Source organism: Hydra viridissima, unplaced genomic scaffold (assembly GCF_058129835.1).
Source record: "Hydra viridissima isolate aposymbiotic clone 2 unplaced genomic scaffold, HvirCarnegie_v1 scaffold_5, whole genome shotgun sequence".
NCBI classification, from domain to species: Eukaryota; Metazoa; Cnidaria; class Hydrozoa; order Anthoathecata; family Hydridae; genus Hydra; species Hydra viridissima.
This window is the reverse complement of record NW_028324304.1, coordinates 11,252,409-11,277,739: the sequence shown is the minus strand read 5'-3', so window position 1 is coordinate 11,277,739 and position 25,331 is coordinate 11,252,409. Positions and strand designations below refer to the sequence as shown.

Sequence of the window (25,331 nt, the reverse complement as noted above, 5' to 3'; positions counted from 1 at the left end):
ATATTTTCATAAATTTTTTTGCTGGAAAAGATGTAAATAAATTTTTTAAACCTATTATAATTTAAGTATTGTTGATATTTTTTAAGAATCTTTTAAACTTTTATTTTTGTTGCTTATTTGTTTTTTATTAAATGGTTGATTATAAAATAAGAAAAGAAATGATGATCTTGAATGATGACAAATTGTGATGACAAAAATGCATTAATTTACTTATTTTAGTTTAATTTTATAATAAAGAGTTAATTTATATAATGGCTTCATCAGTGACTACAAGAAATGTTGCACTTATTACTGGAATAACTGGACAGGTATTCTTTTTTGGTTTTTCATCAAACAAAATGATTGTGATTACAATTGTTACAATGGTTACAGGTACACAATCAATTGTACAGTGTTTGCAATTCCTGCACCTAAAAACACCATTGTAGCAATTGACCTTTGCAAGTTCTCTGCCATTTCTTTATATCTGTAAATGAATAGTACATTGAAACTGTTTTTGAAATTTCTGCTTGTTTTTCAACTTTATCTTATATTGGTCATTTAAAAAAAATATGTTCTCCCCCATATGGCACATAAATATAAATTTTCATTAAGATAATACAATAAATGGTATACAAAGATGTAATTTGCTTTTTTCATAATTTGAGGTATTATGGTTTAAAGAATGAGATTAAATTCTTTTAATTTATTTAATAATTAATAACTGCAAAAGATTGCAGCTTTTTTATGAAGTGGTATATATTGTAATACTTTGTAGCAATATTATTGATATTCTGCAGCAATATTATTAGCTATATTCTGTAGTAATATAAACAAATGTGCAGTTAAAAAGTTTAACAAGTAAGTTTAGGATTATGTTTTATTTTATAGGATGGGTCTTACTTGTGCGAGTTTTTACTTGAAAAAGGGTATGAAGTTCATGGACTAATACGTCGATCAAGTTCTTTTAATACTGGCCGTATTCAACATTTGTATAAAGATAAAGCAGGGCACTTTGGAGGAAGTGAGATTTCCCTATGTTCAAGATCGACATTAAAAAAACACACATAGCTTATTGTAGTAGAAAGCTATGAGACAAATATCAATAACAAAAAAATAAGGAGAGTTTTTTTATGTACCAGTAAAAAAAAGTTCGATATATAAATACATTTAACCATTCACATTAAAGAATCCATAAAATAAGAATAACATTGTGTTTTTGAATACTTCTTTTTTCTATTTTCCTTATCATTAATTATTTCTTTCTAACTTTGGACCAGAAAAAAAATAGGTAAAATTTGCTTTTAATTGATCCTGAGGTGGCAGGGCAGGTATGAAGTTTTGAAATAAATTTGAAAAACCCTTGAAGCAACTTTTTTGAGGTTTGATTTCTCTTACCATTAATTATGGTTTAGTTATGCTTAATTTTGTTTTTATATGTGGTTGATGTGCACTACAAAAGTACTTCTGCACCTCAAATTCATGTTTGATGACATCTGGGTATTCTTTTTCCAAAAGATTTAGATAATGTACTGCAAAACACCCATATTTTAAAAAAACTTAATAGTTTCCTTTGGTTAACTCCTTGATTTTTTCATCTTGTTTGGATTGTCTGTTTAACTGCAAATACGTCTTTGTTTTATATTTCCTTAAGATCTTTTATTACATTACAATGGAGTTCAGTACAATACATTGCTGTTTTATTATTTGATGTTTGAATCATTTAAGTATTAAAGTTTAAACTTATGTCCATCATGTGCGCTGTAAGCATTAATTGGATCATTTGTAATCCCACCCCATCGATCTTGTATATTGTTGTCTTTTCTTGGCAGAGTTGATGCAACCTTTTGTTACTTACTTCATTATAAACTTTATCTTAGGAGCTCTCCTTGTAACATTTTATAGTTTCAAGGATAATACAATGATCTCAATAGACCAATAAACTTTATCTATAAATTCCTTTCAGCAGTTTTCAATAATACATTTGCACTGAAGATAGATTATCCATATTATATCATTTAAAACAATACTTTATATCTATGTTTGCCTTCTGACCCATCTTTGTTGATACTTTATATAATAACTAAGGTGGTCCAAAAAAATAACCTGAAGCTAGAAGTCAGGGCACCTTCCCAGATTGTTAGAGCTACTTATAGTTTTACTCAGATAACATTTAAGCTCTTTATTTCAATTTTGATTCTAGACATAAACTAAAAAAAGTAAAGATCTTTGAGCATCTTTTGGTTGGAACAGTGAGCTGAGATTTAGCCGAAATAATACTATTGATAGGCTTAACAAACCAAGAGGGTGCCCAGATCTCTAGGTTCAATCAGTTTTTTTTTTTCCATGTGAGTTCAAATTGTTTAAAGAGTCTTTTTCATTTTGTTTTTGATTTTCTTTCAAAAATCCAAACACCTTACTAGTTTTGTTAATTAATATTTCTGTTAAATTCATGTAAATTATATTTTGAAAGAATTTTAAAAAATATATATAATATGATAAAGTAATACTAAAAGATAATAAAACCCTAAATTATACACAAAAACTGGTTTTTACCAACCCTGTCCATGTTAGACATTGTTATTTGTTTTACAAATCAATAGAGTATGATTTTGGACTAATAGAATTGAATATTTATTTTTAGTAAGACATTTTTGGTAAAACATTTGTTTTATGTATGAATACAAAATTTAGATATGCATCTGCACTATGGTGATTTGACAGATTCATCCTGTTTATTGAATATTGTCAGTCAGGTAAATTTTATTAGTTAATTTGTTCATATGTAAGGTGATTATTCAGCAAATAATTTTGCTTCATCTTTTCCCAGATTTTTCCAATAATTAAATATTAGCAAAAGTTTTTTAAAGCTCTATAAACTTTTCATATTTTTACCATGAAAACAAGAAAAACTTGTTTTTGCTGTGAGATCTTAGAGATTTAAAATCAGAATTTCTCTGCTGCAATAGCAAAAGATTTTTTTTGTGAGAGTTTTAAATAAACATTTTTTTAAAACAATATTAAATTCCTTTCTTTTTCTTTTCTTTGTAAACTTTCTGTTTTTAGAATATTCTTTATATTTAAGGATTAAACAAAATAAATTAGCTTCATTTTTTTCAGTCATTTGAAAATTTATCTTTGTTTTTGTGATTCAGACAAGACCCACTGAGATTTACAATTTAGCTGCTCAAAGTCATGTGAAGGTAGATAATTGGAAAATCAAAGTTTTTTCATTAAAAATTTTTATTATTGTAGCTTATTTAGCAATATTTGATAATAATAATTCTCCTCTTATACTTATGCTATGCAACTGGTGTTGCAAAAGAATAGCGCATTTTTATTTTATATGTATTTCACTCGATTTTATTGTTGTGGTCTACTTTTTTTTTTCTACAAAAGACTTCACTTTGTTGAATGCAAATAGTTTCTGTTCTTAGACATGAAACCATCATCAAATACACACAATTTTTTAACTCTTTTTATCTTATTTCACTACATGATTCATATTCGCTAAAACTTCCAATTGTCATTAAACACTTGGTTTTAGAGCTACTGGCAAAATTTTTTTCATAGAAACTTTTTTATTGACTGTTCCTTTTTATTGACTTTATCCAAGATGATAAATGGCACTATTTCTTCTGAACACACACCTAACCATAACCATAACTTTATGCAAAATTTTTTGTTTTTGATTTACACCAACATTTCTATTGGGTTTGCTCAGATTCTTTTGTTTTGAGAATTGTTCAGGCAATTAATATTAAACAACTTTTCATCAAAAAAACAAGATGTAGTAATTCTTCTTTTTAGAAATTGTTAACGCCCAATTTGCAAATTTATTTCTTTTGGCTTTTCGATCATTAGAAAACAATTGGCTTATTGATCATTGAAAAATTGTCCTTTTCTTGTATGCCTGACAATGTAGACTACTTTTAAGTATTCAATTAAATCCTCTGAAGTTAAAATCCTTCTAGGTAATGTTCTGAGGTAATGTTCTGAGGGACACCTTTTTCTTCAAATTTAAATGGATATTCACTTTGTGAAAATTTGTTTTTGTATGTGCAGTCCTTGGTCAACCAGATGAGTTACATAAGTCAATACCACCTTTCTTCTTGATCATTTTGCACCATGGTTGGAAAGTCTTTGATGTTGTGTCACCTTTTTTTGGTACTTAGAAAGTGCTTTACTTTCTAAGCAATGCTTTTTATTCATCTAAAATTAAACAAGAAAAAAATTAATGTTTAAATTGAAGATAAACCTTATAGAGAAAAAAAATTGAATTTTTTTTTTTTAAAAAAAAAAATTGACCAGCAACACAAAAATTGAGTGAGATAAAAATAAAAATCCTCCATTCTTTTTGCAACACCTGTTACATCTTATATGATGGAAAAAAATTTAAATTTTTAGATTTATTTTGTAGGTCTCTTTTGACTTGGCAGAATATACAGCTGATGCTGATGCAATGGGAACCTTAAGATTGTTAGAAGCTGTAAAGATATGTAATTTAATTGGAAAAGTCAGGTTTTATCAAGTAATAATTTCTTTACTAATTGAAGCTCAAAATGTAATAAAGCTGGGAATTATGCATTATTGTTTTTGCAGCTTTTTTAAAGCTATTTTATGAAATAATTTATCACATTCTCTAATTACTTTCAAGATATCCAAATAGATTAGAGAAGGGGAATAATAAAAAATTCAGGGGGTCTTTTTTCAAGGAATGTGTTTTACTAAAGAGAATCTAGAATGATGTATCAACTATAAAACCAAATTTTTTTGGAACAAAGGGTATTTTCTAAGTACATTAGGCATAAAGAAGTAAGAAAATACACTTTAAGCCAAAGAAATATTTTAATTCTGTTAAATGCTATAATCGTTAAAGGAACCTTGTCTTTGTTATAAATTATTGCTAATTTACACAATATGGATTTGTTTTCCAAATCTAAAATTTACTTCAAAAAGAGTTTATGAATACAGGTTATTTTGAGATGCTTAATGAAAAAAGTGGATTGTGGGAAAATTGTGTTCAATGATACATTTCTTCAAAAGATTAAGTGATGAAGTAAAAGGCTACAGTTAAATTATTTTTCAAGAAAACTAGTTTTGATTCTTTAAGTACTTCCAGTGGAACTAAAGGAAATAAAAACAAGGTTATAATAGATAATTTAAAAAGAGCAAGAAAGCAAGATGATACTAACTCAACACCAAATCAGCCTGGAATATGCTAGGCATAAAAGGATAGCTGAGAGTTTAAAACAAAATTCAAAGGTATGCTAGTTACTTAACTAAATGGGTGATTTTGATTTTAATGAGAAAAAAGCAATAGAAAAAGCAAAAGAAATGCAAGATGCATCAGTCTTTAATAGTGGCAAAGCATTACTTATATCTCAAGGGAAGAAATATTTCAGAGGAAAGAATGTTCGCAATAAAAAAAGAAAGAATAATGGGGAAAGTGTTGGATAAATATGTCTTCCTGTGTTTAATCTACTGAAAGAAAAGTTTTCATTTAAATTGCATTTCAAAGATAAATTCAAACAAGCAGATATGGTGTTTTTATACTTAAAAAGCTTATTAAACATGCTATGAATGCTATGAATGAAATTCTTGTCTTGAAAAACATGTTTCAAAAAGAAAAAATTTTTTTAAGGCATCAACAAGTGAGTTGTATGGTAAAGTTCATGAAATACCCCAAAAAGAAACTACTCCATTTCACCCGAGGTCACCTTATGGTAAGTTGAACATAAAGAGAAGTTTTTATTGCTAATTTAATCTTCGTCCTATTTTTGTTGTAGGGGTTCCTAAATGTTATGGTTAATTTTGTTTTTAGGTGTTGCTAAGCTTTATGGATATTGGATTGTAACTAATTACCGTGAAGCTTATGGCCTACATGCTAGTAATGGTATATTGTTTAATCATGAAAGTCCAAGAAGAGGTAAAATTATGAAAAGAATTGTTTATTTGTTTACACTTTTAAACTATTCTTCTGATGTTTAACATAAAATAAAATTAATCATTAAAAGTTATAAATTAACTTTGTCTTTTTCTGGTAGGAGAGACATTTGTAACTCGAAAAATAACCCGAGCAGTTGCAAAGATACATCTAGGTTTACAAGAAGAAGTAGAAGCTTTTTCTTTTTCTTTAATTTTTAACTACTTTGGTGTTTTTTTTTTTTATGTAGTGTTCATATCATTTTTCTGTTGTTTTTCTAGTACATAAGTAGGTTGTCCTAATTCACAAGCTTATCTATAAAAAAATCATTATTCAAATTTAAATTAATTTTTAGAAATCTTAATTTATTTCAGCTAGTTCTTGGAAATATTGACTCAGTTCGTGATTGGGGCCATGCAAAAGATTATGTTGAGGTAGCATCTAGTTAATTTAATCTAATAAAGTTAATATTAATGTCAAAAATTGGCATAAACAAGATTAATACTTATGATTCAAAATCATCTGTCAATTACATATTTAATGTTGTTTGTAAGTGCTTTTGTTGGAAGGTATTGCGCATGCTCAACTTTCATTTTATATATTTCATTTTACATATACATACTATAAAATTTGTAGGCAATGTGGTTAATTTTGCAACAAGAAACACCAGATGATTTTGTAATTGCTACTAATGAAACCCATACAGTTCGAGAGTTCGTTGAAAAAGCATTCAATCTTGTTAATGTAGAAATCAGGTAATAAATTTTTTTTATTTGTGTTTACACATGCAAATGTATTCTTATAAGTTTTTGATTTTCACTTTTGATTTAAGATGGGAGGGTAAAGGAGTGGATGAGATTGGTTATGATAATTTATCAAACAAAGTTCGCGTTAGGATCAGTTCAAAGTATTACCGTCCTGCTGAAGTTGTAAGTTTTAAAATTTGTTTCACTTTTTTACTAAAGTTTTTGTCTTAAAGTTTGAAGTTTGAGCACAAATAATTCTGTTAGATTTATTTGATATTCACAAGATGTTTAAAAAATTGTTGTGCCTTTTAACCACAAATAGATTTTAAGCAAAACCCTTGACTTTTGATGTTATGCAAATTTAGATGTTATTTTTTTACCATTAGGAATTTATTTACTTAGGAATATTTTTTTTTTTTTTAATTAAGATGTTTTTTTTTTGTTTTTTTTTTTAAGATATTATTTTTTTACCATTAGGAATATTTGCAAGGAGATCCTTCCAAAGCTGAGAAAGTTCTTGGCTGGAAAAGAAAGGTTTCTTTTGATGTAAGTGAATTTAAGAAGTTTTATTTGATGAATAATTTGAGATTTACTGAAGAAGAGATTTATTGTCTGCAAAATGATTTATTTAGGAACTTGTTAAAGAAATGGTGGAGGCAGATATCCAACTGATGAAAGGCAACCCTGAAGCTTAGTCTATTGCTAAGTTTTAGCAAAAAATCTTTATAAAGCATATGGAGAATTTTTTGAAATATGGATAAAATTCTTGAAATAACATTTCTAAAAATAATTTATGGTTTTAATTGTTTGATTATTTAGTTTTTTTGCAATGTTCTTACTGAAATAAAGTTTTTTGTATTCATCCTGATTCAACTGATTTTATATTCATCCTGATTCAACTGATTTTAGGATCTCTTTTAACCTGTTTAGGGTGTTTAAAAGATACTGCTTTTCTTAAATTGAGAAAAAATAGCATCAAATTTTCATTTTATCTTCTTATTTATATATTAAGTATTAGTTATTTTTTACAAGTTTTTCTGTTTTCATTTAATTACAAAGCTTTTTAATTTACCCTGGATTCTTCTGATTAACAAATTAAACAGACTAAAAAAGATAATTTTGACACAAGTTTTTGCAATTCTTGCACGGATAAAAATAATAGAATTCATATATAAAAAGATAAAATAATAGTAGGCTTTGAAAGTTTATCATGGTCAGAAAAAATTTTTCTAGCAACAAATATCAATTTTGATTTTAAAAATTTAATTAAGTGCGTAATTTTTACTTTTAAGTAATGTAAATTCTTGAAGTCTAGCTAAAACATTTCTGCAACTGGTTCTCAATTAAATGCTTAAGTTCAATTTGAGAATTGGGTTAAAATTCTACCATTGTCTTCTCCTCCTGAATCTGATTATAAATCTACTATTATGATTATTGATCTTTTTTCATGATTATTGCATTTGAGTCTAAATAATAATATTTTTCTTTGTTTACTTTACATAAATTTACTTATTTACTTTTTTTTTATTATACTTGAGCTAATATAAAATATAAAATGGCAGCTAAAGTTGTACTTCAACATATCCCTAAACTTGAAAGACTCTCATCAAGAGTTTTTAGAGTACTTGGTTGCAATCCGTCGGAAATGACTTTACAGGGAACTAATACATATCTTATTGGTACTGGAAAAGCGTATGTGATATTTCTGTTGTTATTATTAATATCGTCATTAACTTTATTATTAAGATTATTATAATTAACATTAATGTTTTTGTCTTTATCAGGTGTAAATGTTTTTATGTTTTATTTTCTTTAGTAAGATATTAATAGACACAGGAAACGAAAATGTGCCAGAGTATATATCAATACTGAAAGAAGCTTTAGATGGTGGTACAATTCAGGAAATCATTCTTACACATTGTCATTATGATCATGTTGGTGGAATTCCTGGTGTACTGCAGTTGATACAAAGTAAGTAAAGACAATTTTTTTGGTGTTATTTGAAAAAATAATTGTTCATTTAGAAAATACCCATTTTATTGTCAGTAGTAATCATTGATAGCATTTTTTTTTTTTTTTTTTTTTTTTTTTTCATACTTTTTAGTGTTAAATCAGTTCAAAAAAATATTAAGTTCTGAATTTTCTCATCAACACATTAGTTATATCATAAAAACAAGTGAGTACTTAATGGAAAAAATAAATACAGTAAAATGTTAATTTAATGGAAAAAATAAATACAGTAAAATGATAATTTAATGGAAAAAATAAATACAGTAAAATGTTAATTTAATGGAAAAAATAAATACAGTAAAATGTTAATTTAATTTTATACAGAGAAAGTTCATTGTTTATATTTAAAAATAGTTTACACATTAGATATGCAAAAAAAAAAAAATTTTAACTGATGCACTTTGCCCTGCATTTTGAGTAAGTTGTTGACCGAAATTCATCATGTTCTTGTAAAGCATACTGGAATAGCATATCATGCTGTTTTTACAGCCTCCCATCTATATTGTTGTAAGGGTTTTGTTTTGCTACCTCATCTTTCACAAATTTCCATAAATTTTCTGTTGGATTTAAATCTTAGGATTGTGCTGGTTAATCATGTCTCATCATTATATTGAAACTATTTCTTAGCTTTAGAAGCTGTATGCTTTGAATTGTTATCCTGTAATACAAAGAAGCATTATTTCTTCGAATATGTTGGTAATATTATTAGTTGTCATACAGACATTATTAAGTGATTAGGACCAGCACCAGATGATAAGAAACATTCTGAAAACAAAATGCCTCACCACTAGTTACTAGTTTAATATTAGGAGAGGGGGGGAGGTCAAATTTTTTTATTTGATAGTTTGCATACATGCTGTTTACTATGTAATCCAAAAATATTAAATTTAGATTCATTTGCCCATAAAAGAAGTTCTTTTTTTCTTCTTTTTTTCTTCATTTTACCATGTAGAATATTCACAGCAAAATTCTTTTTTGGCTTTGTTACTTTTTCATAAAGACATATTTCTGGGTGCTCTTATAAGTAAATGAGCTTCTGATAAATGCCCTCTTATCATAACTGGTGTTACATTTAGTTTTAACTTGTGTTTATAAGTGGTGCTGATGATAAATATATTTATTTTAACTTCATGAACAATCATTTTATCTTCTAGATAAGCTGTTTTTTCTTTTCCATTTTTGATGATTCATGATTTTATTTGTTATAAGTAGTTTATTCATTTTCAGTTTTGAACTTTTTTCTTTTGTGGATTAAGAGCATTTTTGAGTTGTTAAGTTACTAAGAGCTCAGTCGAGGTGCAGTGTGCTTTTCTGCAGAATCATCATATGAAATATGTTTTTATATATTAACATTACCACATTAGTTATTTTAAACTAGTGTTTCTCCTTATGCACAACAGTTAAAGAATTTGGTTTTAATTGAATTTTTATTGAACTGTTTTTTTTTTCTTGCCAACTTTAAAAACAGCTGTTTTTACTTGTAAGAAATTATTTGAACATGCTTAGAATATTTTTATCAAACAACATGTTTGAGAAGCAACAACAATTTAAAATTTCAAAAAGCAGGAATATCTCTATGGTGTATTTATTACTATTTACATCACTGTAATAAAAGTAAATAAAAATTATTACAACTAATAAAAATATGTGTATTTAATAGAACTAATAAATATGTAGATACCTACTACAACTGATTAAGGTATATATACTTCATATAACTAACAAAAACATATATTTTTAGTACTTCTTTGGTAACTATGTTTTTAGCACTTTTTTGTAAAAGATTTTTAAATTGAAATGCGGAGAGAGACTTAAAAGACTTAAAACTTAATATTTGTAGGTTAAAATAAGCAGAAGTAGTTGTACTCATTGATATGACCTCTTGTTTTTTTAATAACATTCTTTCAATAAAATTTTAATGCCTTGTTATTTTAACATCATTTGAAAAAGTTTTGATGCATTATAATTTACTTTTGTATAATCAAAATCATCTAGTGATCCACAAAATTTACATTATTTCTAGTGACTGCAATTATTGGAGCAAAGTGATGTGTGTTTACTTTAATAAAACTAAACTTCTTGTTTCTTGATATTATTGTTACTTTTTTTTTAAGACTACAACTTGCCTTTGTGGAAATTCTTTCATAAATCAGATGAAGATTTTCAAAGAGCAAATCCAGTTGTAAAATATAAAAATATTGAGGATGGACACACATTTTATACAGAAGGAGCAACTTTAGAAGCAATTTCAACACCTGGCCATTCTTCAGATCACATGGCACTGTTTTTAAAAGAGGAAAAATCATTGTTTTCTGGAGATTGTATTTTAGGACAAGGAACAGCAGTAAAATTGAATATTTTATCACTAGTTATAGCAATTTATTTAAGTAAACATCAAGTAAATAAACACCATAGATAAATCCCATAAAAATGCTTACTTATGTAACACATACCATATAAATTTACACAGTGTATGTTTGATACACTTTTTATCAATTTAGATAAAACCCAGTTTATATATAATGATATGGCTTACTGTATAAATTAATAATACATTTGTTAATCCAATAATTTTTATTTCATAAGTATCAAGTATGAAGTAAAGATTTATTTTGTTTTATTGCATATCTATTAAATACACATTGTTTTCATTTTAAGATTCATTTTAAGAAAGCTCTTCGTGTTATCAATAACATGAAGAGCTATTTTAAAATAAAAACAATCTGCATGTAATAAATATGCAAAAAAATTAAATATAAATTTTTTTATGCAATTTCGTTAAGGTCTTCAATGATTTGTATGATTATATGAGGTCACTTGAAAAACTCTTAACATTTAAAGCAGAAGTTATTTATCCAGGCCATGGTCCAGTGATAAGTAACCCTGAGATAAAAATCAAAGAATACATTGATCATCGAAATATGCGAGAATCTCAGGTATTTATAATAGTTTTACTGATAACAGGAATAAAAACAATATCTTACACAGAGATATGGTTCTAAAGTTATTTAGATGGATAGGAGCCAAGTTTTTAAGTTTCTTTAGGAAATTTTGTTTAGAGATGTCTATGCAAAATGTTTTTAAGTCCTAAAATTATTAATAGAAATATTTTCTTAATTTAAATATTTAAAAATTTTTTCAACTATTTGCTGTTTTTTATTTCCATTTCGAGTTTTCTTCCTACATACCAGTTTTCTTCACTGCATTCAAAAATTAATTTGGTCTTTAGCAGTTATTTTGATGAATAATGCATTTCTTGAAGTATCTCTAGCATTTCTGAAGTTGTTGATTAGTTGCAACATTTACATTTACTTTTAGATACTGTCAGTCACAAAGAGTGTTAAAAATGGTGAGTCTATTTCAACAGCACTAATTGTCAAAGAAGTTTATCCGGTAAATAAAGTTTATATTATTACTATTGATTAAATGTCATTGATGGTTTTTACTGAAGTTGATTATTTTATTTTTCCAACTTCAGGTCAAGTGTTGGAAGTTTTTTTTCATGCAACTCTTTTTTTTAAATAACCCCATAAATAAGTCTGCAGCTGTGAAGTGATGTAATATGCTGCTACATTTGATTTTTTCAACAAAAATTGTCACAGTTTTTTAACATTGTTGTGCTGTGTATCTCAACCTTAAAGGTGACCTTATATTATATTTCATGAAAGTTTTTTAGTTTTAAAAGCAGTTTACACATTCCAAAACTATCAAAACTTTAATCATTTGTTGGTAGCTTTTTGTGAAAACTTAGCTACAAAGGTTGTTTTAACAAGAGATTAGTGCCCCTCTGACCTACCTAAGATCCCTGCGAGTGGATTAAATGGCCATATATCATTTGTTTGGTTGTTTGACCCATTGGATGACACTTTATGGATCAGATTTAACAATAATTTTTGATAAAAATATGGGTTTTTTTTTGTTAAAGTGTTGATTTATTTATCATGTTTCAAAAGTCAACTAACTTTTTTTTTTATTATAGGGAAATAAGGTATTTTTACAGGAATACAGTGCCTTAATAGAATCACCTTTTGCATTTAGGATAAAAAAGTTCAAAATAAAAAAGTATTTTATCTACAAAGGAATTAAATACTATAATATAAACACAACATTTAACTAAAGTTATAAAGTATATGCTTTTTGTTTACATGTAACTCTTTAATTATAAGTCCCTTGTGTTGTACACATAGACAGCTCTTTACAAGATTTCATTGAGATCAGCGTTGTGTTGTCCTAACTTACATATTTCTCAAAATTGTTTGAAGTCTTGATAAACTGATTCCAATGATTGCTCAGTCCAATACCCTAAACCTTAATTCAAATGCTTAAGATTAATATTTTTTTAAGTATAAATTTATCTATTGTTTTTCTAAATACACATATACCAAACTTTCCTCTTTTCATTACAATAAACTCTTTTACATGATGCTCCACAATATGACCTTTAAGAGTGATGTTTGAACCAAGATTTCTGAAACTTGATCTTTGAAAACCTTTTAACATGATCATAGTTGGTTTGGATTTAATGTTTTTACAAAACATCCACCAATAACATTACTAAAGTCTCTTAAAGCTTTCATATATTTTTTACCAATAATATTGTGTTCATCCAGATAAATTTGAAAATGATCAAGTTTTCTTAGAAATTCGTTGGATCCATTTCCATCTAATCTGTGTTTACCTTGATACGGCATTCTGGTAAGGTTAATTGTAGATAGATAGCTATTTACAAACTGAAATTCTTGATTAGTGTTCCAAACAAATTTTTTTCAAATATATAACCCTGGCATTATGACAATTTCTAAGATCTTCAATACATTTCCAGTCAATAAAGGAGTTACATTAATAAAATGTTTTAGCTTTTGCAATGTTTTCCCCAGCAGCAATCCATTTGTTATACCACTCACATAGAGAAGTTATTGAATATGAGTCAGCTCTCAGCACATTTGGTGATTCTGTTTCACAAAAATGACAAGGATACTTTGAAGCTGCTAACTGCTTTCCAACCCTTAGCAAAAGAACCTTTAGATCTGAAACAGAGTAATCCAGAGAATTAAGTTTTAATTTATCCAATAACATTTTTATGCTTGTATAACTTTCATCAATAGAGCCAAAACTAAAGTTTTATAAACACTAGCAAACTTGAAATCTTTATATGCATATTCATCAGAATATTTCACTCTTTTCTTTACACTTGAATGTGCATCTAGCTCTAGCTTCAATGTTATTGATAAGGTAGCTTTTAGATAGCTCTGCCCTCTACCTACCCCAATCTTAACATCAATATTCTCTGGTTCAAGAGATCTATGTTGTAAAACTGTTGCAACAAACTCATCAACATTTTTGCATATTGCATCAGTTCTTTCAATTCACTAATCAATAACAAAACAAATTCAAGTTAAAAGATGATTATTTATCTTATATTATCAAAATTAATCAAAATATAAAATTATTATGAATTCTGTATTATACAGTCTACACATTTTATGAAATTTGGTAAGTAGTTGTTTTATTTTTAAGTGAGAAAAGTTGGTGTTTTTGGTTCAACTACTCCAATAGAAGCAACATGCTTTTTAGACCAAAAGTATTCAATTTTGTTTCTGTGTCATCAATTACTAAATTGTTGATTGGTTGATAAAACCTTCCCTTTAGTCACAGGTGAGGTGGATTGTACAGTGTATCAATATGTATGAATGTCAAATTCCTTTGCTTGGCTAACTTTGTGCAAGGATGCTGACTTCCTTTTGCTATAAGTTGAAAATATTTTCTACAAGGAAAAAAATTTTTTTTGGTTGTGAAAAGTTTTAAATTACTGTAGATCTGTATCTGTATTAGTTTTACATGATACTATTGGTAGAAGAGTAGCAATTTTAGTACCATTTTTACACTCATTAGCACAAATAAAACATTCACATTTACTACCTCGAATAACTCAAAGTACTAAGATCTAAATGTAATAAGAAATACGTTTTTTAATGCAAATACATTATTTAGGGGCAGAAGAAAATCACGGTAAAAAAAGAAAAGGAAAAAAATTTGGCATTTGTGCCACAAAAGGCATAGCAACAAAATGCCAAATTCTTGTTAAAAACAGAAACCAAGTGTTAAAATAAGAACTGTGGCAAACATAAAAACTGCTGATTTTTACAATCAGGGAGTTATTTTTACCCAACTCAATATTTCCACAGTAACAGTTTATGAGTTCGAAATTTTTATATTTTTAAGACTTTTGTGTTTTAATGGCTATCAAAATTCAGATCCAAAATTAAAATTCTTCATTTTGCGCATGTGATTATTGAGATGTTTTCGCTTATGTTTTAGGGATTATCAACTTTACTTGAAATGATGGCCATCGAAAATGTAACTCATCATTTAAAAAAGCTTGAAAAAGAAAATAAAATTGGTAAGGAAGATTCCAGAACTTTTTATTTTGTGTCGCCATCTTTTCAACTCTTAAATTTAATACGAATTATTTATTAGTATAAAAGTTTTTTTCCAACTTTTTACGCCGTTCAAACAAACATTTTTAAGTATAAACTCCATGAAAGTTAACAAATGGAAATTTTATGTAGTATAAATGCAGTAGGTATGCCATTAAAGCCAAAAGTTTATATTATAAAAATAGCTTTATATGAATGCAAAAGGATTTTTTTTATTTTATACTAGCTGCCACTGATATGGGATGGATGGCCATAAATTTGTCTGCTTCTCTCTGAATCTTTTTGCAAATTATTTTGAATATTCCAAATTTGAAGATTTCTGCCATTCATCAAAGAGATTGAGACGATGATACACCTATAAACTGTAATGATAGCTACGGTGTAACAAGTGTCTTACTTTGTGTCTGCAAAAGATTTTCAACTTTTAGTATGAAGAAATCTGTTCACGAACTCTCTTTGATAGTATTTTTAGTTGCATGCATTTTAAAAGAAGCTTTAAGATAGAGAATTGCAGCGAACAAAATAATTAGTAAAAATAAAAAGATGTTGATCATTTGGCAGGTTTTGTCTTCGTTATTTAGTTCGGCAAATTCCAGCCACATTGGTTTTTTATTAAAAGTTTTTTTGTCTTAAAGTTTAGTTTTTGCGACCAGTTGTTAACAATCTGTTGTGATTTTTTTTTTAATATTTTTGATTTTTCATCTGAACAGAACTATCAGTGATTCGAAAGACATAAATATGAATATATGATATGGATTTCCTTAACTTTCGTTAAAGAAATTAATATATTGAATTTTATATCGGTATACATCATATCGGTTTTTGTAATTTTTTTTTTTTTTGAAGGACAATCGAAAAATTTCCCTTATATAAATGCCGTTTAGTTCTGTAAAATTTGTCCGATACATGTGACTGAAAATGTATAGAGTTTTTAGTTTTGTATAAAAATTTATGAAGAAATGTGTAAAATATTTTTCACAGAAGAACATTTGTAGCAATAACCAAAATAACTTATTTATAAGATTCCACAAATGTCCATAAACCAAAACATTTAATCAATTTTAAGTGTTCAAAAAATTATTCCACAAAAAAATTTGTTTTTAAAACGCGATAAGCTTGAAAAAATTTATATGTCGCGCCTATTTTGTAATGCATCTAAGTAACATCATGGGTAATGTCATGGGCGTATAAGAGATGGACGTGCAACCTATTGTTTAACATCAAAGAGGCCGCAGAAATCAGCGAGCCATGCCAGTTTCCGACAAACTCTAAATTTTCAACAGTGAACTAAAAAATCTACTAAAATGGCTGCCCAAATTTTTAAAACAGAAACTCTGATCACGTGGTATTAGTTTAAACTTTTATAGCATTTATTTAAAAAGACATTAGGGTAAAGTAACTACTTCACGCGTTGACAAATTACTAAACAAATTACACCAAGGTAAAGGAAATTAGTTGTAGGCACGATAAGATTTTATCATTTTTTCAAGATAAACATTTGTAAATTTGGGAACTTTTTAAGTGTAAACAAAGTCTGTCAATTATAAAATAGACCTGTAAGAATAATTTTAAAATGACTAAAAAAAGTATAGCGAAATATAAAAAAGCTTAAATAAAATTTCTTGACAATATCTGGTTTTATTCAATTCCTTGGTCCTTCATTTACCAGCCTTAAATTTGTGTATTTTTTTAGTATTTTTTCCGATGTCGCCATTTTTTGCCTCGACTACTCTATAAGCTCCATATTGTATATTCCACTATGCATTGTTTATTTTATAAATGTATCTTCTAATGGGCTTTTTTACAATTCATTTGATAAAGCAAAACCTTTAAAGACTTATTCCAAGTTATAATTATCTTGCAAAATGCGGCCAGGTATTTCATGTTTTCGTTTTTCATATTTCATTTGTCATAAAAAGCACATAATAACCCATATGTTTTTGTCAAATAAAAATTAGTTTATATACAGCTGGTAAATCATATTATGTTAATATTAAATACTTAGTTATTCTTGCAGTTTGCCATAAATTTTTTTTTTCTAAATTCATTAAAACTGTGACAAATTATTTTTTTCTTTATTGTATTTACATTCATTTTATGTATAAGTCATATATCCTTAACTGCATATTTTTCTGTTGTTAAACATAAAAATAGAAAACTCTATAATATTCATAAACTGGAAGTCTGCAGCAATATAGTAGATGGAGCAGTTCCCTGGACATGAAATCATTGTGCTTTAGGTAGCTACAAAACTAGTTGATATTTTGTATCATTTATTACATCTCTAGTTATTTTGTATCATTTATTACATCTCTAGTTATACATGAACTAAAGTAGTAAATGTTCTCAATTTCTATATCATCAGCGTTATTTCTTAAAGTATTAAGCACGTCTAGCTATATAAAATGAAGCTTAAAACTTGGTTCTATTCTTTTTATCTTTAATAAGTAAAAGGAAGTTGATGTGACTGGTTAGATGAGACTAAATATTTTCGACGAATCCGACAGACTTTAAATATTTTCGACGAATCCGACAGACTTTAATATAATTTAATTTCTATTGTTTAAAACAAAAGATTTGTAACAAAGCGCAACGAGCATGGTTCGCAAAAAAAACAATATCGTTGCACGTCCATCTCTTACACGTCCATGGTTATAATTATAAGTAAAATGCGGTATTAATTTAAACCAATCCGTACTTATATCAAGGTTTTTCTGTGCAAGCACATTAAGCTTCTCTAAGCGATGCATTCAAAATGGTGGATTACGACTGTCTTAATGAAAACGTAACTTTCTCTTTGAAGTTAGAGAAAAAGAAAATTTTTCGCCATTCTAGTGGACGAAAGATTCCATCTACAAGATAAGTTTTTTTACTTCTCTATCAACGCGGCAGCTTTGCCTTAGCCTTCTTTAGCCGACTTATCCAGGCTAAAGAATCAGACTTAGCCAACATATTTAGACTAGAGACTTTTGCTTAACCGAAATATCTTGGCTATTGACTCTTACTTGGCTTATGATTAGAATTAGGCGAGACAAACCTTTTTTCATTCTTCATAAAAGGAAAGAAAGAACATTTTACAGTGTTCTCAATGATGCGAAACAAATTGAGATAACCATCTGCTTCGACATGATGGAGAACCTTGTTCTACCAAAACTGTCTGCAGGAGAAGCCTTTTGGGCAGCATATTTCTATGTTTTAGGTATGATTGTGTACACTAGTAATAAATCCCAGTCTGTGAACGATATTTTCTTTACTTGACTTAAATATGAGAATGGTAAAGACACAAACTTTGTAAAAAAATTTTTTGAATTGCAGCACTGCAGTACTAAAAAATACGTAATGGAAGGTTGTGCATGGTTTCAGTACTTTGGCTCTTTTCGAATTCATGTTATGGGCGGAATTTTAAAAAAATAGCATCCATGCTCCTTGCCTCGCGCAAAAATACTTCAAATAGCCGCACATGGCTTACACATTTTCTGAGCGAGGACACTTGTACCTGCCAGGACATTAGCCGGGTTTCGGTGGATGTCAAAAAGAAAGAATAAATTCTTGAGCCCAGCGAATACAGGGGCATTCTTAGCTGGCTAGGTAAGGTGTTAGTTTACCGCCAGGAGTGGGCAGCTCTCGATTTTAGAAGTCAAATAGTTTGTCAAGAGTCCGAAAGCTGAAGTGAAGAAACTCATCATTAACACAAATAAACTAGAAGTAGCTCCAAATAGTTTGTTTCCTTGGTTTCCTTGGTGTTGTGAGATTGAATGACAGAATAAGCCTTAATTATGAGCCACTTCTCAATAATACTATTAACGATGCTGCTCCCTCAGACGGAGTGCATAATTATTTTTACAATAACATTTTTTTTTTTATCTTCTCAAATTGCAGTTAAATATATTTTTTTTTGTTTGTTTCTTTTGTAAGCCATTTTAATTTGAAAATTTTTTTCTAATTTTTTACAATTAGTTTTATGAAATAAGTTCATAAATACAAAGTCATAGGCACTAACTCTATACTTCACATAACAATCACACATATATGAGATTCTAGAATTACAATTTTACAGTTCAAGCACATTAAATATACAGAAATAGAAAATTTATTTGTTTTTCAATAACTATCATAGTCTTATTTTTAATGCTTATATGCCTAAATTGATACTAAGTTTTTAATGTTTATAAATTGATAATAAGTTTTTTAAAGTTTTTTCCGAAACGTGAGTCATGTTACAGAAGAAAAGTTTGAATTTCTCAAAATTTTAAAATTGGATTTTTGAAGTGCAGCATTTTGAAAATAAACTTTTTATATTGATTCTTTTTGATAGTTAAAAATTATAATGAAAATGTACTATGGTATAACTAATATTTTTTAATTTTCATGTGACAACTGTAAAAAATACTTTAAATTTACTTTTTAAATGAGTCGTGAAAATCATTGCACCGAGGAAAACGTTTATTGATCAGAAACCTCGTGAACAAGGTAGGACCTATAAAAGAAATTCAAGGTTTGTCGAATTTTCCCCAACTATCGATGCCAATGCATTAAAGCCGGTTCAAGCTTTAAACGTGAAACAAGAAATAGTCACTAAATTTTTTCTTAAATAATAAAAATTTGGTATATTCTGTATAACATACGACCTTTTAGATAGTGGGATTTTTTTTAATACTGCTTTTTAAGCAGTGCATTGATTTTCTATTGGATTCAAGTTTTGTGATTCGACCGGTGAACGGTGTTAAGCACGATAATTGATCTTGGTAGGCTCTCCTGTTAAATTATATCTTTCCTACAGAATATTAGCAAAAGATTGGGAAGTTAGTATCCGCTCAATTTTTAGGTCACACTAGAGTAATACAACTGATTTGTTTGACTACTCATCCAACTGAACTCTTCCACTAAAACAGCCAATTAAATATTGGTTCAGTGTATCGATTTTTAGAAGACCCTCCCAAACATCCTAAAAACAGATTGTATCCTTAAATGCACTCATTTCTACCTAAATTGTTATAGTTATGCTTTCTTACTAACTTCATTTACTCAGAATGTACTAAAAACATCCGGCTAAGTTATATTTAGATATTTCATACGAAAATATTTTCTGTAAACTATATCTAAAAAGAACGACGAAAAAAATGTCCGGAGCAACAACCGCGAAGAATCTCTGTAACCATAAGCAACAAAATATGTTAAACGGAGATGGCTACTAAATGTGGTAAGTTTTTATTATAAACAATTTATTTTGCATGCAAAGTTAAAAATGAAGTTATCTTTCAGCTATAAACTGAATAGTTTCTAGTAATCAAGATTCATTTTTTGTATTAGACTAAATAGCTTTAAAATTTTTTGATAAACATAACGTTTATTACACTAAAAATGCACATTCTGTTGCTATGAGACATTGGCATGGATTGGTCCATCACTTATTATGAAACTAAGAAGCATTTACATATATTCATAACCCATTTTATATTAGAAATAGGATAACGTGTGGATATAACCTAAGAATCAAGTAGTCAATCACAGAATTAATTCCATTCCATACCAATATACTTGTTTAGAACACCCTACGGAATATCCCTAAAACAAATTTGTTTTTCTTAGGTCCAAAAATCTTTGTTTAAAGTGATTTCTAATTAAATATTTACGCTTAACTTCAGTTGGATTTATGGGCATTATTGTATAAGTTTTGTGAAGTTCAACTTGAATAATGTAATTAATTTATTTCTAATTTTTCTTTTGAATTTTCTTTATCATATTTTGGTAATATACTTTATTAGTGAATCACTATTTGTGATGATCAGTTTTTTGTGATATTCTTATTACTAACATAAAATATATTGATATTGATACACGTTTTTTTGTTTGTAAGAAATTAAGTAAATGAGCTAGTACTAGAAAGTTTCTTACATTAAGGGTACTTTTTTACAACTCTTGTACTAAAACTTTCTTCAGAGTTTCTTAAGTATCAAAAGAAAGAAAAATTACATAATTTGCTATTTGGGACATGTTGACAGGTAAGATAAATTGTTTTACTGTCAACTAAAATTCATTTGAATCCAATTAATATGATTCCATGTAATACAATCCTCAGGTGCCCCTGAACAGAAAACAAATTAAGAAATATTCCTTGAATAAAATAAGTTTCATATTGAAAAAGTAACTTAATGCTAATAGTTTCTTAAGATTTTGGGGCTTCTAGTATTAGTTTCTTATGAAAAAGTTTGTTATAAAAAAAACATGTATTGATTACTTGATATTGATAATTTGTTTGATTAGCAATTTTTAAAAATTACCCCATGCAGTCTATACAATAACAATAACTTTCCTTATCTTGTTGAGTAATTGATAAGAAAATTATTTTTATTTCTGGAGGTAGAAAATTTGACAGTACACATTCAGTACCTATTTAATAAGTATCAGTTTCATCAAGCAAAGAAATCTCTTTCATTAAAGTTAAAAAAGGAGACACCATCTTCATTTATCTGTCTTCATAAAGATAAACAGCAATAATTGTATTTGAAAAAGTAGTATTTGGAATATTTTACTGATGGTGCAACAACCCTATTCAGCATACATCTGTTTTGATCTTACTATTATGCAAATTATAGTAGCTTTTGTTTTAATTTTATTTTATATTAGTTAAGTGTATAAGCATATATAAGCTTGTCTTTTTGAAATAGTTGATTGTGTTACCAATTGGTTTAGGTCTAGATTTTTTTCAGTATTCAGTTTAGTTTTATATTAGTTTTACAGGTGATGGTTGTACTAGAGCATCAGCAGAACTATAAGGAAACTGACTTAATGCTATTTTACTGTGAATGACATAATTCCTGTAGGGCTAAAAGATATCATAATTGCCTTTACTGTACAGACATGTTAGGACATTATTGTTACTACAAATATCTAACATTAAGATATTATGTTTTTAATTGTTAGTTTTTCTCAAATTGAAATGTTTAAACTACTTACACCAATAATGGTCTTCTTTTTTGATTGAACAACCTATTCAGTTGACTCTTAGATTTGGTTTATTTTCTTTTTTAAAAACCTTAATTTTGGAGAATTTACTCAACCATGAAAATATATCTAAGCATTTTTATTACCTGTTTATTACTTATCTTATATTTTAGATGATAATGTAAAGAGGATAGATGTTTTGGCTAGGCCAAAACCTTTACCAACTGGTTTTATTGATGATAGGCAAGTTTTTTTAAAAAATTTGCAATGCACATACAATATATACAGATTTCTGTAAAAAGCTGCTTTATATTTTAACTCCATTATGATATTGAGGTATGTACTGAATATTACAATGTATGTTATATTTTAGACAGTCTGTGTACTGGGACAATAAATGCACAAAAGATTGGAGTAAAAGTGATCTAAGTACTAAATTTGGTAAGCAATTTGTAATTTAAGAACATTTCAATTGATTTTATGTAAAAAAAAAACAAATTTTTGATAAGCAGTTTCCAATAACTGAAAAAAAACAAACAAACAAAGAAACACACTTAGGCCTTCTCTGTCAAAAAAGTGTTGAAATCCTAAAGTTAGAAATAAACCTAAGGTACAAGTTGTTATATCTTACAATAGTTAATAGATTTGTTAAAAAATACTTTATAATTATAATTTAAAACACTTTTTTATTATCTTTTAAACATTTTAGTTATTTAGTTGAAATCTTTTCACCTTAGACATTATTTATCAGCATTTTTAAGCATTATATGATTTTGAGTTTTTGAGTCTATTGGTAAAGCATTCAAATATAAGAGTATTTCACCTAACAAGTGATAAAAGTTTCTCATCTGTTAAGACACTTTTATCATTTGTTTTGTCTTTTAAATGCTGCGACATTAAATCAAAAAATTGACACTTCACAGAAAGTAAGTTTAATGCAATTGCATTGTGTAAACCTTATAAAACATTTTTTAGTTTTTTTAGATTCCCAAAATGTTCTGCAAGAAATATTTGCAATCAGTTTTTTAATATTTTTTTGGTTTTTTATGTTGGTTTAGCATTATCAGAAAGGTTAACTCAGCTGACAAACCCCAAACTCATCCATCGTGAGTGGAAAGGTGACAGGTTTGTCACTTTTTATTAGTTTTTGAAAAATCTTTTTGTTTGATTATTTTGTATTAAAGTTTACAGAAATTTTAATTCTTATTTGTTAATTAACAAATAAATTATTTGTTAATTAATAAATAACGTTTTCAATCAAATCTTGCTGCCATAAATGAGTACTAAAAGAAAAATAAAATAGATAATGTATTGAATTAGAAATTAAGGTATTAAAAAATAAACATTGAGTTAATAAAAAAAGCTCTCAACTACATTAAAGTTTTTTTTTACAACTTTTTGAATTTTTAAAATTTTGAGACTTTTACAGTTAGTTCATAACTTTGATATTTTTCTAGTTAAAACTTTTAAGCAAGGATTTTTATCTTTAAATGTTTTTGGGGTTTTTATCCTTATATAATCATTCAATAAAACAATTTAGCAGCATCTATTAATATTACTTGCTCTGAACATATAAATAAGTTGTTGATTACACATTTAGAGAGTCACCAATCTGGGTTATTAGTAAAGGTGCGTTAAATTGTAATGCAACCAATAGGTTAATCTCTATGGCTGAGCCAAAAATGCACCACAAAGATTTTCAAATACCAAAATCTGTATACACAGAAATAAGTTCTTCAGCAAAAAATGCTACACCCAGTGACCGTATTCAAGCTCTTGCAAAACCCAAGCCTACCACTGAGCTGGCAATTAAACCTGGTAAATTATTTATTCTTTTGAAGGAAAAACATTCTTAATCTTTATTATTTCTGTCTTCATTTTTTAATCTTTTGTTAAAATTGAAAAAGTATTGGGAAGATGAGGTTACAGATATTTATAGCTATAAGTTGGTTTCTGTACCAGATTTATTTTCAACTACAATAATTGTTGTTTTAAAATAGTCTACAACCATTAAGCACCAACTCATTAACTCTTCAGAGGCTTTTTTTCTGTATTGGAGGTGAGCACAAAATGAATCAATGAGTGGGATTAAAAATGGCTTTAGGATTGAACTTTTTCTGTTAGGAGGCTATTGTCAACATGAAACTTTTTTCACTTAAAAAAGTGAGAAAAGTTTATCAACATATTTAGATTTCATTATTTTACTTACTTTTTAGGCAAATATTTTTTTTATTGTTAAAGTTAAAAATTTGCTTTAGATAGCTGTTGGGATTATTCAGAGTGGAATTCAGATGTTTCAGCAGCTGCTTTAAAATGCGAACCTTCTGCTCGCTTAGTGCAACTGGCTGAGCCGAAAAAGCTGTCTGGCTCATATAAAGAATGTCGTCCTGTAATCTGGACTGTGCCTAGTGGCGCAAAAAACACTTTACCAACCATTCGGGTTCAGCAACTTGCACTTCCTAAAAATAGAAGTCAATATAAAGAAGATTATAATAGCGAATGGGACAAAGTAAGTCACGCCGCTATAGTTGCAAAGTCTTCTTCGAGAGTAGAAGAATTAGCTCAACCTCTGCCTAGGAAAGTTAAGCAAAAACGTCAAAGCTCTTTGAAAAAAAAAAATTCTGTGTAGTTTTTTCAGATATTTGTAATTACAAATTAATTTTATTACTAAGTGCTTTTAAAGAAGGAATTTTTATTTTGACTAAATATTACTTTTTATTGTTTTGTAGTTTATTTTTCTTCGAAACTTTTTATTTTTCTTCGAAACTTTTTATTTTTCTTATTTTCAGAAAAATGCGAGCATTTTTTAGAATTATGAATTTTGGAAACTCTTAAACTTTTTCTTTGTCTAATCAGTTTTCCATTTTGGTATTTCAGTTCTTTCTAGAGAACTTATTTATTGGTACGTGAAAATTGTGGCAACGAATCTTAACCAACAATCTTAATAAATGAACATAGTTCTAAGATATGAGGCCGGGTAAATAAAAATGAGCAATTGCTTTTACTCAGTAATTGGTCAGCTTTACGTAAATAAAAGCTTCAACAACTTTTCTAAAGTTTTTATTCACGTAAAATTGAGCAATTACTGAGTAAATTGCTTACCTTTACGTGAATAAAAATATGAGACAAACTGCTGAAGTTTTTGTTCACGTAAAGCTGACCAATTACTGAGTAAAAGCAATTGCTCATTTTTATTCACCCGGCCTAATATGAGAGAATTTTTATTTGTTAACAAATGAACACAGTTCACTGTGAGCCAGAGAGACCGCCAGGTTTTATGTCGTGTCA

The 25,331-nt window shown here is 27.7% G+C and overlaps 3 protein-coding genes and 1 pseudogene across 4 annotated transcripts; 3 read left to right on the top strand and 1 right to left on the bottom strand.

The window, feature by feature from the left end:
- Window positions 1-181: 181 nt before the first annotated feature.
- On the top strand, window positions 182-7,513 carry LOC149888657 (GDP-mannose 4,6 dehydratase-like). Its single transcript, XM_090087216.1, has 13 exons — window positions 182-308; window positions 871-1,003; window positions 2,674-2,735; window positions 3,135-3,182; window positions 4,400-4,510; window positions 5,624-5,705; window positions 5,804-5,908; window positions 6,027-6,094; window positions 6,280-6,339; window positions 6,542-6,660; window positions 6,738-6,834; window positions 7,129-7,197; window positions 7,284-7,513. The coding sequence occupies exons 1-13, from the start codon at window positions 252-254 to the stop codon at window positions 7,344-7,346; spliced, it is 1,074 nt and encodes a 357-aa protein (XP_089943342.1). The 5' UTR covers window positions 182-251; the 3' UTR covers window positions 7,347-7,513.
- Window positions 7,514-7,772: 259 nt separating this feature from the next.
- LOC149888655 (endoribonuclease LACTB2-like) lies at window positions 7,773-16,099 on the top strand. The gene is made up of 7 exons (XM_090087218.1): window positions 7,773-8,343; window positions 8,468-8,622; window positions 10,776-11,005; window positions 11,445-11,597; window positions 11,980-12,054; window positions 14,980-15,061; window positions 15,325-16,099. Exons 1-7 carry the CDS (start codon window positions 8,207-8,209, stop codon window positions 15,372-15,374), a joined length of 882 nt encoding a protein of 293 aa, XP_089943344.1. The 5' UTR covers window positions 7,773-8,206; the 3' UTR covers window positions 15,375-16,099.
- On the bottom strand, window positions 12,821-13,737 carry LOC149888656 (uncharacterized; annotated as a pseudogene).
- A 4,077-nt stretch (window positions 16,100-20,176) lies between the features above and the next one.
- LOC149888654 (sperm microtubule associated protein 2-like) lies at window positions 20,177-24,871 on the top strand. Of its 2 annotated transcripts, none has more exons than XM_090087221.1 (6): window positions 20,177-20,298; window positions 22,217-22,286; window positions 22,417-22,484; window positions 23,102-23,168; window positions 23,644-23,861; window positions 24,306-24,871. In XM_090087221.1, exons 1-6 carry the CDS (start codon window positions 20,283-20,285, stop codon window positions 24,353-24,355), a joined length of 489 nt encoding a protein of 162 aa, XP_089943347.1. In that variant the 5' UTR covers window positions 20,177-20,282; the 3' UTR covers window positions 24,356-24,871. The 2 variants fall into 2 exon arrangements, with proteins under 2 accessions (XP_089943347.1, XP_089943346.1); XM_090087220.1 differs by having other exon boundaries at window positions 24,302-24,871.
- The last annotated feature ends 460 nt before the right edge of the window (window positions 24,872-25,331 follow it).

Excerpts from the sequence above, each read along its gene's own strand:
- LOC149888657 (XM_090087216.1), top strand. The coding sequence starts at position 252 with ATGGCTTCATCAGTGACTACAAGAAATGTTGCACTTATTACTGGAATA. Across the intron at positions 1,004-2,673 it reads AGCAGGGCACTTTGGAGGAA|ATATGCATCTGCACTATGGT; the intron begins GTGAGATTTCCC and ends TACAAAATTTAG. Across the intron at positions 2,736-3,134 it reads TATTGAATATTGTCAGTCAG|ACAAGACCCACTGAGATTTA; the intron begins GTAAATTTTATT and ends TTTGTGATTCAG.
- LOC149888654 (XM_090087220.1), top strand. Across the intron at positions 22,287-22,416 it reads ACTGGTTTTATTGATGATAG|ACAGTCTGTGTACTGGGACA; the intron begins GCAAGTTTTTTT and ends GTTATATTTTAG. Across the intron at positions 23,862-24,301 it reads TGAGCTGGCAATTAAACCTG|ATAGCTGTTGGGATTATTCA; the intron begins GTAAATTATTTA and ends AATTTGCTTTAG.
- LOC149888655 (XM_090087218.1), top strand. The coding sequence starts at position 8,207 with ATGGCAGCTAAAGTTGTACTTCAACATATCCCTAAACTTGAAAGACTC. Across the intron at positions 8,344-8,467 it reads CTTATTGGTACTGGAAAAGC|TAAGATATTAATAGACACAG; the intron begins GTATGTGATATT and ends TATTTTCTTTAG. Across the intron at positions 8,623-10,775 it reads TGTACTGCAGTTGATACAAA|ACTACAACTTGCCTTTGTGG; the intron begins GTAAGTAAAGAC and ends TTTTTTTTTAAG.